Consider the following 21595-nt stretch of genomic DNA (forward strand, 5'->3'; position numbering starts at 1 on the left):
TAGAGAGGGGGAGGGGGGGCGAGCACTCACAGTTTGTGTAGATGAGTTTTGCGTAGAGAGGGGGGGGGGGGGGGGGGGGCGAGCACTCACAGTTTGTGTAGATGAGTTTTGTGTAGAGAGGGGGGGGGGTTGGGCACTCACAGTTTGTGTAAATGAGTTTTGCGTAGAAGGGGGGGGGGACACTCACAGTTTGTGTAGATGAGTTTTGCGTAGAGAGGGGCTGGCACTTACACTTTGTGTAGATTAGTTTTGCATAGAGGGGGGGGGGGGGGGCACTCACAGTTTGTGTAAATGAGTTTTGCGTAGAGGGGGGGGGGGGGGCACTCACAGTTTGTGTAGATGAGTTTTGCGTAGAGAGGGGCTGGCACTTACAGTTTGTGTAGATGAGTTTTGCGTAGAGAGGGGGTGGCACTCACAGTTTGTGAAGATGAGTTTTGCGTAGAGAGGGGGGGGGGGGGGGGGGGGCGAGCACTCACAGTTTGTGTAGATGAGTTTTGTGTAGAGAGGGGGGGGGGGGGGTTGGGCACTCACAGTTTGTGTAAATGAGTTTTGCGTAGAGGGGGGGGGGACACTCACAGATTGTGTAGATGAGTTTTGCGTAGAGAGGGGCTGGCACTTACAGTTTGTGTAGATTAGTTTTGTGTAGAGAGGGGGGGGGGGCACTCACAGTTTGTGTAAATGAGTTTTGCGTAGAGGGGGGGGGGGGGCACTGACAGTTTGTGTAGATGAGTTTTGCGTAGAGAGGGGCTGGCACTTACAGTTTGTGTAGATGAGTTTTGCGTAGAGAGGGGGTGGCACTCACAGTTTGTGTAGATGAGTTTTGCGTAGAGAGGGGGGGGGGGGGACACTCACAATTTGTGTAGATGAGTTTTGTGTAGAGGGGGGGGGGGGAGGGGGCACTCACAGTTTGTGTAAATTAGTTTTGCGCAGAGAGGAGGGGGGGGGGGGGCGAGCACTCTAAGTTTGTGTAGCACTCTAAGGTTGTCCTGAAGGAGGGCAGAGGGGGAGGGGGCACTCGCAGTTTGTGTAGCTGGGTTTTGTGAAGGGAGGGGGGCACTCAAATTTTGTGTAGATGGGTATCCTGAAGGGGGCCAGCACGCACAGTTTGTGTTGATGGTTGTCCTGAAGTAGGGGGGGGGACACTCACAGTTTATATTGATGGGTCTCCTATATGGGGGGTGGGAGCACTCACAGTTTGCGTAGATGGGTCTCGTGTGGGGGAGGGGGGCAATCAAAAATTATGTAGATGGGTTTCCTGTAGGGGGGGGGGGGGGGGGGCACTCACTATTTGTGTCGATGGGTTTTGTGTAGGTGGGGAGAGGGGTCGCTCGCAGTTTGTTTAGCTGGGTATTGTGTAGGGGGGGGGGGGGGCACTCACAGTTTGTGTACATGGGTATTCTGAAGGGGGCGAGCACTCTTAGATTGTGTAGCGGGGAGGGAGATGGGGGAGCAATCTCAGTTTGTGAAGATGGGTCTCCTGTAGGGGCAGCACTCACATTTTGTGCATTAGGGGGGGGGGGGGGCACTCGCAGTTTGTGTAGACGGGTTGGGTTTTGTGTGGGGGGGGGGGGGGGGGGGCTCGCATGTTGTGTAGACAAGTTGGTTTTGTGTAGGGGGGGGGAAAGGGGGCTCGCATGTTGTGTAGATGGGTTTCGTGTAAGGGGCGGGACGCACTCATATTGTAAATGGTTTCCAGAAGGGGGGGGGGGCACTCACAGTTTGTGTAGATGGGTTTCCTGTAGGGGGCGCCCTTGGAGAAGGCAACAGCAAGAATGATATACTGGAACACTGACACGGAGAACACCGCTGCATTCTGGAAACATTTAAAGTCCCGGTCCTCCTCCATCTCATGGGGCGTGAACCTGCACAACAAGGACATTCACACAGACATTAATATATATATATATATATATATATATATATATATATATATATATATATATATATATATATATATATATATATATATATATATATATATACACATGTAAATACATAACTGTGGCTACTGTGAGACCACTAGTATTCCTCAGTTGCTCATTTTCATTTTTGTGCAGTTCAATATAACCACAAAATCAAAGGTTTAACAAACTCGTATGTTTTAAGTCTTTTGTGTAAAGTTATTAAAAACTGGAAAAAAATTACATCCAACATATATGCCCAATTTTACAAATGTTCAACATTTTATGCACATGAAATTAAATAAATCCACTCAATCATTAATGTTAACAATGACTTCCGTGAAATAGAAGAATGACATCACATAATTTAATATACTATAAACAATATCTTGCTTAAATATTACATCTCAAATATCAGTGAACATGATATTTGGAAACTACATGCCTGCTTAGAAAACAAACCTTGACTGTCCATATGTTAGCGTATATAGTATCACTAAATACAATTATGCCTACCATATGCAAACTTAACGCACATTTTGAACATCATCTTGTTACTAACTTTCATAGCAAAGCATGACAGAGTTCCTTAGTTCCTCTGTATTCTTATTTAAACAAGTATTTGCTAATTTTGGGCGCAATACAGGGATACCCTCTTGGTAAAATAGTGGTCATGTAAGCAATGATCTATACACATAAAAAATATATATAAAATTCGCCTTAGCTGTACTAAGATATGGTTTTTTTTAACTTCACCAAAGATGCATTATACTTGAATATCAATATTTATTTTTGTTGTTGATAAAACAACCTGGACTTGGACCTCTGGTGGAAAACCAACTATTGAGCATAATACTCACAGTACATTCTATAGGTATTTCAAGTGTCTTCTAAGTATATAGAGTCCTGGTTTGAGATTGACAGACACACACATAATCATGGTGAATCTATAATTTATTGTGTATACCCAAGTTCATAATAATATCTTATATACTTTTTACTAAATGTACCAAATTTCACCATAGTACCTGAAGAACTATTTAAGGAATTGCATGATCAAGTTTGGACAAATTGACTTATGTCTGGATGAACAGATAAAGGATAACCTGAGGGTCCCGGAGTTGAAACAAGTCGAGGACTAATAAATACATGAGGTAATATGTTGTTGTGCTGCAGCAAGGTTTGGTACAAAGGCAGCCCCTGGTAGCTGGTGAGTGCTATGATGAGTGCTGCAGCAAGATTTGGTACACAGGCAGCTGGTGAGGACTATGATGCAAGGTTTGGTACACAGGCAGCTCCTGGGAGCTGGTGATGCTATGATGAGTGCTGCAGCAAGGTTTGGTACACAGGCAGCCCCTGGGAGCTGGTGATGCTATGATGCAAGGTTTGGTACACAGGCAGCCCCTGGGAGCTGGTGATGCTATGATGAGTGCTGCAGCAAGGTTTGGTACACAGGCAGCCCCTGGTAGCTGGTGATGCTATGATGCAAGGTTTGGTACACAGGCAGCCTCTGGTAGCTGGTGAGTGCTATGATGCAAGGTTTGGTACACAGGCAGCCCCTGGGAGCTTGTGATGCTATGATGAGTGCTGCAGCAAGGTTTGGTACACAGGCAGCCCCTGGGAGCTGGTGATGCTATGATGCAAGGTTTGGTACACAGGCAGCCCCTGGTAGCTGGTGATGCTATGATGAGTGCTGCAGCAAGGTTTGGTACACAGGCAGCCCCTGGAAGCTGGTGATGCTATGATGAGTGCTGCAGCAAGGTTTGGTACACAGACAGCCTCTGGTAGCTGGTGATGCTATGATGAGTGCTGCAGCAAGGTTTGGTACACAGGCAGCCCCTGGTAGCTGATGATGCTATGATGAGTGCTGCAGCAAGGTTTGGTACACAGGCAGCCCCTGGTAGCTGGTGATGCTATGATGAGTGCTGCAGCAAGGTTTGGTACACAGGCAGCCCCTGGTAGCTGGTGATGCTATGATGAGTGCTGCAGCAAGGTTTGGTACACAGGCAGCCCCTGGTAGCTGGTGATGCTATGATGAGTGCTGCAGCAAGGTTTGGTACACAGGCAGCCCCTGGTAACTGGTGATGCTATGATGAGTGCTGCAGCAAGGTTTGGTACACAGGCAGCCCCTGGTAGCTGGTGAGTGCTATGATGAATGATGCAGCAAGGTTTGGTACACAGGCAGCCCCTGGTAACTGGTGATGCTATGATGAATGATGCAGCAAGGTTTTGGTACACAGGCAGCCCCTGGTAGCTGGGGATGCTATGATGAGTGCTGCAGCAAGGTTTGGTACACAGGCAGCCCCTGGTAGCTGGTGATGCTATGATGAATGATGTAGGTTGTATGATGCATAAAGCTCTTCTATGCTTTCTGGTATCCTCCTCATACCCAGAGACATGGGTAGCATACTATCAAGGCAACATACTATCTACATGTCTAATTACATCAACATAATACTCTATACAGTGGTTCGTTCTCAAAAAAGCTGAATACTAAACTATAGCTTAATATTGGGTATCATATGCGTTGACATCTGAGTAAGCAGTTTATTGAAATCTAAAATAAACAAATTACTTATTTCACATTTTGGCAAAATGTCCAATGTTTAACTGCATCAAGCAGCATTGAAATGTTGATCTCATGTTGTAAAGTTATAGAACTTAATGATAAGGGTATCACGTTTAAACGGTCGCGTTTCGTGTTTTGCTAAAAAACGTTTACCAAAACAGTAAACATTTAAACAACAGTCAATATCAATATAATAAATATTGGGGTGCAAATAGCTTAGCCGACAAGCCGTACGAAGTATATCGATGACGAACTGCGAAATCCGGGGTACTTGCGGTAAATCCGGGTTACTGAATTCGGCAGTAATTTATTTTTGATTGGTTAGTGGATGGCACAGACATGATCGAAAACTAACGGAAAATCTTCGCTACTTTCTGAAAATCTTGGCAACGAAACAGTGCATATGCCTTAAAATATTTTAGCGATTGATTAGCATAGTAAAACCCTGCGGTAGCATGTTGAGAAGCAATATTTTAACCAAATTATATATTGATTACGTTTTTGCTAGTTAACTGTTTTTTTCATTTTCTGCGGTCAAACGATATGCCCATTGTATTTCATGTGCAAAATACGTGCATTTTTTTCGGAGTATCATTTTCGGAAACAGTATTTTTCATCGATTTTACATTATTTTCGACGTTCTTTAAATTCTTTTTATAGAATGGTGAATACACATGTGGTGATACAGATGGTCTGTTTTATAATATTCTATGGTTTTCATATGACGTCATTGCGCAAATGGGATATGCACTGAATACTACTACCGAAAACTAGAGCTTTGTCACAGACATGACGAATACCCCCACATTCCACATTGACACAGAATATTTTGCAAGTTGTCTTCACAAAAATCAACGGACACCATGCTTAATGTTTAAAACACACTATGTGACCCCGTGACCTAGTTTTTTAACCCAGCATGACCCATGTTCAAACTTGACCTACACATCATCTAGATACAACTTCTGACCAAGTTTGGTGAAGCTCTGATGAAAACAACTTGAATTAGATAGTGGACACCATGCTCAATGTTTAAAATGCACTAAGTGACCCCGTGACCTAGTTTTTGACCCGGCATGGCCCATGTTCAAACTTGACCTACACATCATCTAGATACAACTTCTGACCAAGTTTGGTGAAACTCTGATGAAAACTACTTGAATTAGAGAGCGGACATCATGCTCAATGTTTAAAACGCACTTAGTGACCCCGTGACCTCATTTTTGACCCGGCATGACCCATATTCGAACTTGGCCTAGACAGCATCTATATACAACATCTGACCAAGTTTGGTGAAGATCGGATGAAAACAACTTGTATTAGAGAGCGGACACTTAATACGGACCGACAGACCGACCGACAAGCTCACTCCTATATACCCCCCTAAACTTCGTTTGTGGGGGTATAATAATTACTATTTTCAGTTTGGAAATGCGATGGTACTGATGCTTTTTAAACGGACATAGGTATACCGTTTAAACGGTAATGTTTCGTTAATTTCATTTTGTTTAAATGTTTAGAAAAATCTGTAAACCTGATACCCTTACTTAATGAAAGAGACTTCCAATAACAGGAAGGTATGGGATTGTCTTAAGAATGCATCCCTATTACAGTAATTCTGTCAATAAATATTTTATAACAGGAAGTTAAACTTTTACTTCCTAGATATGGAACACATTAAGGCTATAATACATAACATGAATAAGTGCAATATTTATCTTTGAGAAAGAAAAACATTTTAAATCAATGCAAACATACAATTGCATTTAGCTCCCACTTGCTCCTGACAACAGACGTATAAGAAAAGCTTCATGGGGAATAATGTGCATGGCCACAATGGTGTGCATGGAGCCTCAAGCCTTATACAGTATACGTGATGCTAGGACAAGGCCACAAGGGTGTAGATGGGGCCTCAAGCCTTATACAGTATATGTTGATGCTAGGACATGGCCACAATGGTGTGCATGGAGCCTCAAGACTTATACAGTATATGTTGATGCTAGGACAAGGCCACAAGGGTGTAGATGGGGCCTCAAGCCTAATACAGTATATGTTGATGCTAGGACATGGCCACAATGGTGTGCATGGAGCCCCAAGCCTTATACAGTATATGTTGATGCTTGGACAAGGCCACAAGGGTGTGCATGGAACCTCAAGCCTTATACAGTATATGTTGATGCTAGGACATGGCCACAAGGGTGTGCATATAGCCTGAAGACTTATACAGTATATGTCGATGCTAGGACATGGCCACAAGGGTGTGCATGGAGCCTCAAGACTTATACAGTATATGTTGATGCTAGGACATGGCCACAATGGTGTGCATGGAGCCCCAAGCCTTATACAGTATATGTTGATGCTAGGACATGGTCACAATGGTGTGCATGGAGCCTCAAGCCTTATACAGTATATGTTGATGCTAGGACATGGTCACAATGGTGTGCATGGAGCCCCAAGCCTTATACAGTAAATGTTGATGCTAGGACAAGGCCACAAGGGTGTGCATGGAGCCTCAAGACTTATACAGTCTATGTTGATGCTAGGACATGGCCACAAGGGTGTGCATGAAGCCTCAAGCCTTATACAGTATATGTTGATGCTAGGACAAGGCCACAAGGGTGTGCATGGAGCCTCAAGCCTTATACAGTATATGTTGATGCTAGGACATGGCCACAAGGGTGTGCATATAGCCTCAAGCTTTATACAGTATATGTTGATGCTAGGACATGGTCACAATGGTGTGCATGGGGCCTCAAGCCTTATACAGTATATAATGATGCTTGGGCATGGCCACAAGGGTGTGCATGGAGCCTCAAGCCTTATACAGTATATGTTGATGCTAGGCAGGGCCACAAGGGTGTGCATGGAACCTCAAGCCTTATACAATATATGTTGATGCTAGGACATGGCCACAAGGGTGTGCATGGAACCTCAAGCCTTATACAGTATATGTTGATGCTAGGACATGGCCACAAGGGTGTGCATGGAGCCTCAAGACTTATACAGTATATGTTGATGCTAGGACATGGCCACAAGGTAGTGCATGGAGCCTCAAGCCTAATACAGTAAATGTTGATGCTAGGACAAGGCCACTATGGTGTGCATGGAGCCTCAAGCCTTATACAGTATATGTTGATGCTAGGACAAGGCCACAAGGGTGTGCATGGAGCCTCAAACCTTATACAGTATATGTTGATGCTAGGACATGGCCACAAGGGTGTGCATGGAGCCCCAAGCCTTATACAGTATATGTTGATGCTGGGACATGGCCACAAGAATGTGCATGGAGCCTCAAGCCTTATACAGTATATGTTGATCCTATGACATGGCCACAAGGGTGTGCATTGGGCCTGAAGCCTTATACAGTATATGTTGATGCTAGGACATGGCCACAAGGGTGTGCATGGAGCCTCAAGCCTTATACAGTATATGTTGATGCTATGACATGGCCACAAGGGTGTGCATGAAGCATCAAGCCTTATACAGTATATGTTGATGCTAGGACATGGCCACAAGGGTATGCATGGAGCCTCAAGCCTTATACAGTATATGTTGATGCTAGGACAAGGCCACAAGGGTGTGCATGGAGCCTCAAGCCTTATACAGTATATGTTGATGCTAGGACATGGCCACAAGGGTGTGCATGGAGCCTCAAGCCTTATACAGTATATGTTGATGCTAGGACATGGCCACAAGGGTGTGCATGGAGCCTCAAGCCTTATACAGTATATGTTGATGCTTGGACAAGGCCACAAGGGTGTGCATGGAGCCTCAAGCCTTATACAGTATATGTTGATGCTAGGACATGGCCACAAGGGTGTGCATGGAGCCTCAAGCCTTATACAGTATATCGTCGCTGTCGTTCTCAAACCTCGTAGCTACAAAATGCTTTTCAGGAGAGAGAAAAAACCGTCTCATTTTTTTGTAACGATGTTTTAGAAATTGAAATTCTGTAAAAATACCAAACAGATGAAGCAGCAAAATATGGTATAAGCCGTAGACGCGTAAGTCATACTGATTAGTCATACTGACAGTCTGACATGGTAGCTACGATATTTTGTCACCACAGTTTTGTCATTTTTATGAGGTACGACAATTCGTCCTGATAGGAAACCTCGTAGTTGCAAATAAAAAACATTATAAAAACGTTTTTGTCAAATTTGTCCAAACGAAACGCCGTACCTATAGGTGAAATGGTGTCGCTACGACTTTTCTCCAGGAAAAAAGCCAACAATCATTCTACAACATTTCATCACGTGGCTTTTTCAAGGGCTCTGATTGGCGTAGAGCTACGAGATATAGCACAAAACACGCGCCAGACTTCATATATTCGGAAAAGACAAAAAAAATATTTTGAAAATTTTGGAGCTACGAGGTTTGAGAACGACAGCGACGATATGTTGATGCTAGGACATGGTCACAAGGGTGTGCATGGGGCCTGAAGCTTTATACAGTATAATATGTTGATGCTAGGACAAGGCCACAAGGGTGTGCATGGAGCCTCAAGCCTTATACAGTCTATGTTGATGCTAGGACATGGCCACAAGGGTGTGCATATAGCCTCAAGCTTTATACAGTATATGTTGATGCTAGGACATGGCCACAAGGGTGTGCATGGAGCCTCAAGCCTTATACAGTATATGTTGATGCTAGGACAAGGCCACAAGAGTGTGCATGGAGCCTCAAGCCTTATACAGTATATGTTGATGCTAGGACAAGGCCACAAGGGTGTGCATGGAGCCTCAAACCTTATACAGTATATGTTGATGCTAGGACATGGCCACAAGGGTGTGTATGAGCCCCAAGACTTATACAGTCTATGTTGATGCTAGGACATGGCCACAAGGGTGTGCATGGAGCCTCAAGCCTTATACAGTCTATGTTGATGCTAGGACATGGCCACAAGGGTGTGCATATAGCCTCAAGCTTTATACAGTATATGTTGATGCTAGGACATGGCCACAAGGGTGTGCATGGAGCCTCAAGCCTTATACAGTATATGTTGATGCTAGGACATGGCCACAAGGGTGTGCATGAAGCATCAAGCCTTATACAGTCTATGTTGATGCTTCGGCAAGGCCACAAGGGTGTGCATGGAGCCCCAAGCCTTATACAGTATATGTTGATTCTTGGACAAGGCCACAAAGGTGTGCATGGAACCTCAAGCCTTATACAGTATATGTTGATGCTAGGACATAGCCACACGGGTTTGCATGGAGCCTCAAGCCTTATACAGTATATGTTGATGCTAGGACATGGCCACAAGGGTGTGCATGGAGCCTCAAGCCTTATACAGTATATGTTGATGCTAGGACATGGCCACAAGGGTTTGCATGGAGCCTCAAGCCTTATACAGTATATGTTGATGCTAGGACATGGCCACAAGGGTGTGCATGGAGCCTCAAGCCTTATACAGTATATGTTGATGCTAGGACATGGCCACAAGGGTGTAGATGGGGCCTCAAGCCTTATACAGTATATGTTGATGCTAGGACATGGCCACAAGGGTGTGCATGGAACCTCAAGCCTTATACAGTATATGTTGATGCTAGGACATAGCCACAAGGGTTTGCATGGAGCCTCAAGCCTTATACAGTATATGTTGATGCTAGGACATGGCCACAATGGTAAGCATATAGCCTAAAGCCTTATACAGTATATGTCGATGCTAGGACATGGCCACAAGGGTGTGCATATAGCCTCAAGCTTTATACAGTATATGTTGATGCTAGGACATGGTCACAATGGTGTGCATGGAGCCACAAGCCTTATACAGTATATGTTGATGCTAGAACATGGCCACATGGGTGTGCATGGAGCCTCAAGCCTTATACAGTATATGTTGATGCTAGGACATGGCCACAAGGGTGTGCATGGAGCCTCAAGCCTTATACAGTATATGTTGATGCAAGGACATGGCCACAAGGGTGTGCATGGAGCCTCAAGCCTTATACAGTCTATGTTGAGGCTAGGACATGGCCACAAGGGTGTGCATGGAACCTCAGGCCTTATACAGTCTATGTTGATGCTAGGACATGGCCACAAGGGTGTGCATGAAGCCTCAAGCCTTATACAGTCTATGTTGATGCTAGGACATGGCCACAAAGGTGTGCATGGAGCCTCAAGCCTTATACAGTATATGTTGATGCTAGGGCATGGCCACAAGGGTTTGCATGGAGCCTCAAGCCTTATACAGTATATGTTGATGCTAGGACATGGCCACAAGGGTGTGCATGGAGCCTCAAGCCTTATACAGTATATGTTGATGCTAGGACATGGCCACAAGGGTTTGCATGGAGCCTCAAGCCTTATACAGTATATTTTGACGCTAGCACGTGGACACAAGGGTGTGCATGGAGCCTCAAACCTTATACAGTATATGTTGATGCTAGGACAAGAGGGGGACAGTTTTGAAAAAATTAAATGTTTCATTATGGTACTTAGGTTTAATATACCATATATCATTTGGAAAATGGAAGATAGAAGGATTGGGAAGATGCCCTGAAATGGTACCTATTGTTGTCCTCGTATCTGTTCTCACATTGATCTCCAACCACCCTATGAAAACACACAGTCTGACACTCTACAAGCATGTTAGAAACAATGCAATATAAAACAGCATGTGCACTCCCTGGCAAACAGATTTAACAAGAGATTGCCAAGCAATATGGTCCCCTACTGGTGAAACTCCACTATTGTCAGTATTTTTTTTTTAAATATATATTTGTCGCCATAGCAACCTGAATTCTTGACGTAGGAACAAAATGAAATGCATAATCTCCATATTGCCATCTATCCATGTTTCAAGTTTCATGAAAAAATATGAAGAACTTTTAAAGTTATCGCAGGATCCAGAAAAGTGTGACAGACAGACTGACACACAGAGCGCAAACCATAAGTCCCCTCCGGTTTCACCGGTAGGGGACAATAAACCGGGAACAAGGGTCATGAATGAAAGAGATGCTATTTGTTTTATTAGACTAAACCTCTTCAAATAAGCTTGATGGCATTAAAAGCCTTATGTTTATTGAAACACTCTCTTGTTCATATCATGAGTAGAGAAACTATGTGATGTTTTTGAGGACAATTCAAAGAAAACAGTTTACGCTGAACTCAAAAGTTGGGTAGTTGATATGAAGTTTGTTTCATTTACAATGTATTGAGCTAGATTCTTGTATGTCCATTGAACATTTTATTATTGTACAAATTCAGGTCAGCAAAGCACTTTTTCCATGGTTGAAAAAACAAAGCCGACACAACAACGACAAAATTTATTATTTTATGCTTTCTGGAAGTTTGTAGAGAAATATCAGTGAATTAAAACTGATAATTGACTGTTTCAAACACTGAAAATTAACAGAGTAAATTATTGATAATTTTCACTGTTATACCGTGAAATTGGATCTTTTTCCATGACGTCAAAATGTCATTATTGCAGCAAAAATACAAAAATAATCATATGTAAGCATGAAACAAAATATTTTGTTGGATTTGGTGGAATATGGATTTAAATTCACTGGCGATTAGAGACAACATATTTTTTCTATAATCACTTGTGAATTAAAATCAATATTCCACAAAATCCAACAAATATCCTCTATTTATACAAGATTGGTAAGTTTGTAGTCAAGTCAGTTTGACAAGACCATGGTTAAGTTTGTAGTCAGTCAGTGTGACAAGACCATGTTTTAAGTTTGTAGTTTAGTCAGTGTGACAAGACCATGTTTAAGTTTGTAGTCAAGTCAGTGTGACAAGACCATGTTTAAGTTTGTAGTAAAGTCAGTGTGACAAGACCATGTTTAAGTTTTAGTCAAGTCAGTGTGACAAGCCATGCTTAAGTTTGTAGTTTCAGTCAGTGCGACAAGACCATGTTTAAGTTTGTAGTCAAGTCAGTGTGACAAGACCATGTTTAAGTTTGTAGTTCAGTCAGTGTGACAAGACCATGTTTAAGTTTGTAGTTCAGTCAGTGTGACAAGACCATGTTTAAGTTTGTAGTTCAGTCAGTGTGACAAGACCATGTTTAAGTTTGTAGTTCAGTCAGTTGTGACAAGACCATGTTTAAGTTTGTAGTTCAGTCAGTGTGACAAGACCATGGTTTAAGTTTTTAGTCAAGTCAGTGTGACAAGACCATGTTTAAGTTTTTAGTTCAGTTAGTGTGACAAGACAATGTTTAAGTTTGTAGTTCAGTCAGTGTGACAAGACCATGTTCAAGTTTGTAGTTCAGTCAGTGTGACCTGACTATGCTTAAATTTTTAGTCAAGTCAGTGTGACAAGACCATGTTTAAGTTTGTAGTTCAGTCAGTGTGACAAGACCATGCTTAAGTTTGTAGTTCAGTCAGTGTGACAAGACAATGTTTAAGTTTGTAGTCAAGTCAGTTTGATAAGACCATGTTTAAGTTTGTAGTTCAGTCAGTGTGACAAGACCATGTTTAAGTTTATAGTCAAGTCAGTGTGACAAGACCATGTTTAAGTTTGTAGTCAAGTCAGTGTGACAAGACCATGCTTAAGTTTGTAGTTCAGTCAGTGCGACAAGACCATGTTTAAGTTTGTAGTCAAGTCAGTGTGACAAGACCATGTTTAAGTTTGTAGTTCAGTCAGTGTGACAAGACCATGTTTAAGTTTGTAGTTCAGTCAGTGTGACCAGACAATGTTTAAGTTTGTAGTTAAGTCAGTGTGACAAGACCATGTTTAAGTTTGTAGTTCAGTCAGTGTGACAAGACCATGTTTAAGTTTGTAGTTCAGTCAGTGTGACAAGACCATGTTTAAGTTTGTAGTCAAGTCAGTGTGACAAGACCATGTTTAAGTTTGTAGTCAAGTCAGTGTGACAAGACCATGTGTAAGTTTGTAGTCAAGTCAGTGTGACAAGACCATGTTTAAGTTTGTAGTTCAGTCAGTGTGACAAGGTCATGTTTAAGTTTGTAGTTCAGTCAGTGTGACAAGACCATGTTTAAGTTTGTAGTCAAGGCAGTGTGACAAGACCATGCTTATGTTTGTAGTTCAGTCAGTGTGAAAAGACCATGTTTAAGTTTGTAGTCAAGTCAGTGTGACAAGACCATGTTTAAGTTTGTAGTTCAGTCAGTGTGACAAGACCATGTTTAAGTTTGTAGTCCAGTCAGTGTTACAAGACCATGCTTAAGTTTGTAGTTCAGTCAGTGCTACAAGACCATGCTTAAGTTTGTAGTCCAGTCAGTGTTACAAGACCATGTTTAAGTTTGTAGTTCAGTCAGTGTGACAAGACCATGTTTAAGTTTGTAGTTCAGTCAGTGTGACAAGACCATGTTTAAGTTTGTAGTTCAGTCAATGTGACAAGACCATGTTTAAGTGTGTAGTCAAGTCAGTTTGACAAGACCATGTTTAAGTTTGTAGTCAAGTCAGTGTGACAAGACCATAATAAAGTGTGTAGTCAAGTCAGTTTGACAAGACCATGTTTAAGTTTGTAGTCAAGTCAGTGTGACAAGATCATGTTTAAGTTTGTAGTTCAGTCAGTGTGACAAGACCATGTTTAAGTTTGTAGTTCAGTCAGTGTGACAAGACCATGTTTAAGTTTGTAGTTCAGTCAGTGTGACATGACTATGCTTAAATTTGTAGTAAAGTCAGTGTGACAAGACCATGTTTAAGTTTGTAGTCAAGTCAGTGTGACATGAATATGCTTAAGTTTGTAGTCCAGTCAGTGTGACAAGACCATGTTTAAGTGTGTAGTCAAGTCAGTGTGACAAGACCATGTTTAAGTTTGTAGTCCAGTCAGTGTTACAAGACCATGCTTAAGTTTGTAGTCCAGTCAGTGTTACAAGACCATGCTTAAGTTTGTAGTCCAGTCAGTGTTACAAGACCATGTTTAAGTTTGTTGTCCAGTCAGTGTTACAAGACTATGTTTAAGTTTGTTGTCAACAGTAATATTATGCAATTTTATGCAGACAGACTGCCAAACCAACCTTCATAGTAAGTCCAATTTATGTGGTATAACTAAATTGTACACAACAGCTGTCTTGCTAAAAGTAGCTGACAAAATGCTGCTCTTGCCACATAACAAATGAGAACATTTCTTGTGAGCTCCATGCCTTATTTGATAACAAGGGGAGTTCATTAACACTATCAGCAGGGTTGTTCTTTAAACATTACTTTACCAAAACCTCTTGAGTTTAAAATCCATCAAGCAAATTGAAACAAATATAAAAAGAAAACAAGAGATGTGTTCGTCAGAAACACAATGCCCCCTATTGCACCGCTTCTTTTTTTTTTTACCTTTGACCTTGAAGGATGACTTTGACCTTGAACTTCCACCACTCAAAATGTGCAGCTTCATGAGAACGCCGCTTTTTTTGTTGACCTTTGACCTTGAAGGATGACCTTGACCTTGAACTTCCACCACTCAAAATGTGCAGCTTCATGAGAACGCCACTTTGAAATATTTTATTTTTTGTTGACCTTTGACCTTGAAGGATGACCTTGACCTTGAACTTCCACCACTCAAAATGTGCAGCTTCATGACATACACATGCATGCCAAATATCAAGTTGCTATCTTCAATATTGAAAAAGTTATGGCCAATGTTAAAGTTTTCGGATGGACAGACGCCATATATTTGACATTTGACCTTGAAGGATGACCTTGACCTTCACCTTTCACCACTCAAAATGTTCAGCTCCATGAGATACACATGCATGCCAAATATCAAGTTGCTATCTTCAATAGTGAAAAAGTAATGGCTAATGTTAAAGTTTTTTGACGGACGGACAGACGCCATATATTAGACATTTGACCTTGAAGGATGACCTTGACCTTCACCTTTCACCACTCAAACTGTGCAGCTCCGTGAGATGCACATGCATGCCAAATATCAAGTTGCTATCTTCAATATTGAAAAAGTTACGGCCATTAAAGTTTTCGGACGGACGGACAGGCTGACATACTGACACACTGACGGACAGTTCAACTGCTATATGCCACCCTACCGGGGGCATAAAAATCAGTCTACATGAGAAAAAGTTGCTGCCCCTATGAGATCAGTTACAGGGGATAGAGACTGACCATGGTTGCTGCTGGACGTGGAAGAAGATGAACACCTGTGCAGATATCTGGATGACCATCTGGAGGATGATGGACAGGATGGGGGCGGGGCTGGTCAGGCTGAGCTGGGGCGGGTCCCTCACCAGCGTTGGGTAGGCCTCTGTACGACCATCTGAATCACAGGCAGAGAGGCATTGGGGACCTCAGATATATGGTTGAAACAAGGAGGCATAGGGGACCTCAGAAGTATGGTTGAAACAAGGTGTTGCTGTTTTTTAATTAAATATTTAGTTATTTTTAAAAAATCCATATTTATAATTTTAGAGAGTGACTGAGAGTGTAAATCAACTGAATATGCTAGTATGTTTGTGGAGCAGTATTTACTCACATGTAACACTCAGAGTGAGCAGCAGGGCCAAGTCAATGTAAAGAAATTCAAAATCTGTTAAGTTGGAATTCACCTGCAATATAAGATTCGCAAAGTTAATTTTTGACAAATACATTTTTTAAATATGAACACAGAATTGTGTAGGTTTTAATGTAAAGTTAATACCCGTAATACAGTAAGGCAATGTTTCAGTTATTGGGAACAATGAATGGGCATACTTACATGATACAGAAGGATGACAGAGACAAACTGTGTGAGACTGTAGCAGGCCATGTACTTGAAGATGCCAAACGACGTAACGAGAGCCGCTCTGCCCTCCCTGGAAACATGCCACAACAAATGCAACATAGCATACTGAACACATATACAGTCCAACCTGCCCGAGCGACCGCCTGTTAATAGCGACCAACAGTCAATAACGACCACACCGATTTCCTCCCGAACGACTTCACTATATATTGAACCTGCGAATAAAGCCCACATGTGAACAAAGACCAACGACCACCCTTTTACATTCCCAAATCTCCATTTTGATAACTTACAACGACCACTGCAATCATAAAAATCAACGATTTCGCAACTTTCAAAAAACAAAATGGCCGCCAGGACGCTCCGTAGTCACGTGATACACATCTTACCAGTAGACTCGTCGGTCGCTATGGAGATATTGGCAAGTGACAGTTTATTGCACTCGATAGCAGTTGTTTGTTTATTTAACATGCATTGCTAATTGGTAGTCGCCTGCTTCTTTTATGCATTTGACAGTTTGTCAAAAATTTGCCTTTGTATTTAAGTGACTCGCGATTAATGTACTAATTGCCGAATATATCAAAGACAAATTTGGGGCTTTCATAAACTCATTAACTAAATTAACGGTTCCATATCATTTACGATGTCTATTAAAGACAAACATATTTGATAGTCATTCTCTTCTTAAATTTCTCCGTAATAAGACGTTCATAGATTATAGAAAAGTAAATTGTCAGTTCAAGTTAACCATCATGGCTTCCAAGCGTAAGTTCTTGACGTTGGAAGAACGCGTTAAGGTCATTAGTTTGTTAGGTAAAGGACACAGTTGTAGACGAGTGGCTAGTGATCTCGGTGTAGAAAAACTCAAATTCAGAGCATTTGAAAGCGTAAACATGAGATTATGGACGAATTCGAGGAGAACGTAAACTGTGAAAGTAAATGCCCTAAGCGCGAGTCGGAATTCGCGTCAGTGAATGACTTAGTGCATAAGTGGTTTGCTGACGCAAGTGCACGGCTCTTGCCTGTGTCTGGAACTATGATCCAGGAGAAAGCCTTGAAGTTTGCGTGTGAGTTAGGATATTTGGACTTTAAGGCTAGCAATGGCTGGCTCGAGTCTTTTGTAAAAAGAAACAGCATTGTATTTAAGATTCAGAGTGGTGAAGTCAAGAGTGAGATTGTAAGATGTACATGTACGTATACATATATGTCAAAAGTTATTTATACAGTATATGATTAATTAAATAAATAATAAAAACATAAGGGAATAGAAATACAACATGTAATAAATAAACAAATGTAAAACAAAACTGTGTTTTCAATCCTTTATTTCATTATACATGCATAAGTATTCAAACATTTAAACAATAGAGCACATACATATATAAGGTACCTGTTAAAAAACTACAAGCATATTTTGCAAAGTTTCGATCGACCCTGCGAATAAAGACCACCTGTGAACAAAGACCACAATAACCAAATCCCTTGAGTGGTCTTTATTGACAGGTTGGACTGTACAGACAAAAATGTACTAATAAAATAAGTTTTTTTCCTTTAAATATCTATTAAAATAAAGGTCTTGACTTATGAAGTGGTTCATAACTAAGCATATTTTGGAAAAGATCAATCCTCACAGCAATGGTTGTCATTGTTGTTGTAGTAAAAACTCCTTGATTTAATGCAGACACCATCTGCTATTAAATGCTGTTATACTTTATACCAATTTATAAAATCTCAGTTTGTAACAGCTACCTGATCACAGTAGGGACACACATGATGTTGGGCTGTTTGGATGTGAAAGGGGAGGCAACTGATGCCTCTGCCTCAGACAGAGATATGCCTGTGTGTGCCATCTTGAGGGCCCCACAGTCATTGGCTCCATCCCCACACATGGCCACGTAGTACCTGGGGAGAGATGCAGTCAATTAGATAACAACATGTATACAAATACACACATCATTGGAAACAATAACAACAATATTTTTGGAATAATATCATAATTCTTGTAGAAGATAACAATTGTTTTGTCACTGACTGAGAGAGAAATCATAAGTTTCTCTCCCTGAGTGAGTGTTTCTACAATTCTAGTCACAGGCCTTCCAGCAGCCACTCACAAAAAGTAGGAAAAAAGAAGGAGGTTTTCTGACAGAAAAGTAGGAAATAGAAGGATTTTTTTTTCCAAAAAAGTAGGAAAAGTAGGAATATTTTCAGTTAAATTGTTAATTAATCATGGCAAATAACTTACCCGAGGAGGCGTTCTAAATGCAAAACCCTACCATTCTTTATGCCATGTGGACTATTCTTGTATACCAATGCTGTCCAGTTTCTGTTGCTGAACATCTGATGGTCATCTTCCATCAGCCTGAAACTTTTTTCTTTTATTCTCAAATTAACAAACATAACATAACCATGCTAGTAAAGCATTTACTAGCATGTTAATGGTAAATTAGTATGTGGTTACAAGCTACATGTAAAGGACTATATTCAGTACAGTGAGTTAGTCAGCCAGATGATTTACAATGATAAGAGCACTAATGCTAATGCAGATCTATACAGTACACATGTTGTATAAAATGGAAATGGTTAACACAAGAGAATGTTAGTTGTTAATAAAAGGTAAAGTTAATGATTCAAAACACAAGAGGCATATGAATACACAACTACATGCATAATTATATATGTATTTGTGAACTCCAGAAGCAAGCAGCATTGATGATAACCTGATATAAACCATTGTTCGCACAAGAGATGCTCTTGGAACACACATAACAGTATGCAGCAAATTCATTTGAGGAATCCTGTACACACCAGTCACCAATACTATTTCCATTATTGTCAAGCTTTACAAGCCAAGACCTGTTGAACTTAGTTTTTCCACCTGGCATAGCTAGCTTATATCATGCGGTTATATCATGTGGAAAGCAACTACATCTATGATCTGCAAATAAAAAGCAACTTTTTCAAGGCCATTGTATGTTAGTAGAATGAAATTCTTTTACTGTCACTATTCAAATGGCTATTTTTATATTCTTTAACAAACATAAAATCAAAAACATACATGTATGTCAGTGAAAATGAGGTTCCCAAGCAAGTAAATAGTGACAGCAAAAGAAATGCAAAGCTGCAGCTATAAAATTGGAATAGTATTTTCCTTTAGCTGGTAATAGTTTTGCAAATAGTTATGGTTACTTTCAAATGATAATGTATTTGTATAACTGGAAATCAAAGAAATCACATCTCTAATATTTGATACATACTTTTTTGGAAATGAAAACAACATTTGAAAATAACCAAAAATACCCTCAGCATGGCATCATTGGGTTTATACATGTATAGCATTGTGAGGATTCTATGCTTCTGGAGTTCAGCCAAAAAAGATTAAAAATACCTGAGAGACTCACCTTCATGATGATGAAAGATGATGCACATGGGGAGGGACATGTTTGCCACATCTTTCAACAACAGAAACCAGCCAGTTTGACATCTTTTGTTTATTTTCTGCAAATATAACTAGCACAAAGTTCATATTTATTTTTTTTGCGGACTTTTTTTCCAAAAAGTAGGAATAGTAGGAGTTTTTTAGCAAAAAGTAGGAAAAAGTAGGAAGCTATTAAAAAAGTAGGAAAAAGTAGGAACGCTGGAAGGCCTGTAGTCACCAACATCATAAAGACTGACACCCTTGGTCGGCCTACCCCAAGTCCTGTAGACACTCTACAAGCTGAGCCTTCTGGTCTGGAGACATCCGGGCAAACACGACGCCTCGCACAACTAGCTGAAACAACAACAATGTACTGGAGTCATAGAAGCAAACACCACACCTTACAATACCTGCTGAAACAACAACTATGTTCTAGAGTAAGTTATGGCTGAGAAAGGAATTGTCAAGCATTGATCATCGCCAAATTTGACATTTAACCTCTATGCCTAATGTAGCAGTAGATAGAATGGTATAACTCGCCACACATCATCTTATAGCCATTTACATTTAAAACCAGTTATTTTATAATCAGGGGTGTGATTGAGGTGAAGTCAGAGGGGAGGAAAATTCTGTAGACTGATTTTAACTACGCAAATCGCATGCATTACGCAATAACAAACCTTTAAACAGACATTTCAATAAACACCATCTTTAAACTTATTAACAATATTTATTTATTCATATTCAATTCATATTTAACATATTATGCAAAGTCACCATTATTAATTGTGATCACAATCAATATGTGTTCCCATCCCTGTGAACGATGACAGCAATCTTTTGTTTCAACTCAATAACTTAAAATTATACAGTGTTCTACTTACAACAATTTTCCACGGGAAACGTTGTTCAAGATTTTTTCACTTTAGCCTTACCAAGACTGTCAATCTTCTGTACCCATTCAGAAAGTTGTAACCCACTGTTACTGTGGGTTACTGTTACTGTTCCACTGTTGTTAATTCCCTTTTCCATTTAAATTTATTTTTCAATAATTTTTCAATCTCTGAGATTTTGTGAGATTCTTTCATTCCTTCACTAGTTTTCATTTTCGCGTCAAATTTACAAACCAATCAGCAAAGAAATATGAAACACATTTAAAAAGACCGATTTAATTGGAAGGCTGGAGAATAACAGCCAATGACATTGCTCGTTTAAAACAATACTTAGACAGAATCTACCAGTGTAATTTGCGTGTGGTTTTGGGGGCCGCGGATTTTTGGGCCGCTTATGAAATACGCCCGATTAATTTACGCGAATGGCGGCAATGACCCCGGACAACCCAATGCGCGGAAATCTATGGAAAAATTATGACTCAAACAGAAATTTTCAGACCTATATCCAACACTGGCACAGACAGATAGTGACATGCTAGATGCTGCCTTCTGAAGGAGGGGTTCGTGTTGCTGAGAAGAGGATTTTCATCCCGTCTTCAGTATTGTAAAGGACCACTGCCATGTGCTCACCTTGTGTAGTATGTCAGGGAAGTGCTGTCGTAACACCTCCCAGCTCCGGCCTGTCATGGCAAATCTGACCCTGGAGCTGCCCCCATCCACAGAGATGTGCACCTCAGATATACCAGTCTCCTGCCAGGAAATAACACCAGCACTGACAACATGAACAATCTAATTTTAAATGCAGATTCACAGCTAAAGACAGCTAAATGTGTATACAGTGAGAAAATACATGCAGCACTTTGTACTCAAGCTTTGTCTCTCACAAAATTGCAATTTTAAACAATTTCTTTGGTGCTGTATCGTATCCGAATGCTATGATAAAAACTCAAAATCTATGAATAAATTCAAGAATTTCAAAACTTAAACTATTAATAAAATTTAAGAAAATAATGACAAGAAAAAACCATTATTCCAGCCCAATGTTGAGACCTGTTGACTTAGTTCAAACCTATGAAATGAGCTGATTACATCAAGAGCATCAGGCTATACATACTTTTACATTACCTTCTACATGTGTTACAGACTGCTCCAAGAATGCCTGGTTTCCTTTTT

General features: G+C 40.9%; 1 protein-coding gene across 3 annotated transcripts in view; it reads right to left on the bottom strand.

The window, feature by feature from the left end:
- LOC127832131 (polyamine-transporting ATPase 13A3-like) overlaps window positions 1-21595 on the bottom strand; it is a 97026-nt gene that overhangs the window by 12329 nt on the left and 63102 nt on the right. For 2 of the 3 annotated variants that reach the window (XM_052357368.1, XM_052357366.1), the window contains 8 exons: window positions 21053-21172; window positions 19804-19883; window positions 17864-18016; window positions 16088-16184; window positions 15866-15938; window positions 15499-15649; window positions 10984-11028; window positions 1717-1862 (listed from right to left, as the gene is read on the bottom strand). In XM_052357368.1, the coding sequence (XP_052213328.1) occupies window positions 1717-1862; window positions 10984-11028; window positions 15499-15649; window positions 15866-15938; window positions 16088-16184; window positions 17864-18016; window positions 19804-19883; window positions 21053-21172 (865 nt within the window). The remainder of the gene's footprint in view (window positions 1-1716; window positions 1863-10983; window positions 11029-15498; window positions 15650-15865; window positions 15939-16087; window positions 16185-17863; window positions 18017-19803; window positions 19884-21052; window positions 21173-21595) is intronic. The other variant, XM_052357369.1, reaches the window with a different exon arrangement.

This window comes from Dreissena polymorpha, chromosome 5, assembly GCF_020536995.1.
Source record: "Dreissena polymorpha isolate Duluth1 chromosome 5, UMN_Dpol_1.0, whole genome shotgun sequence".
Classification (NCBI taxonomy): domain Eukaryota; kingdom Metazoa; phylum Mollusca; class Bivalvia; order Myida; family Dreissenidae; genus Dreissena; species Dreissena polymorpha.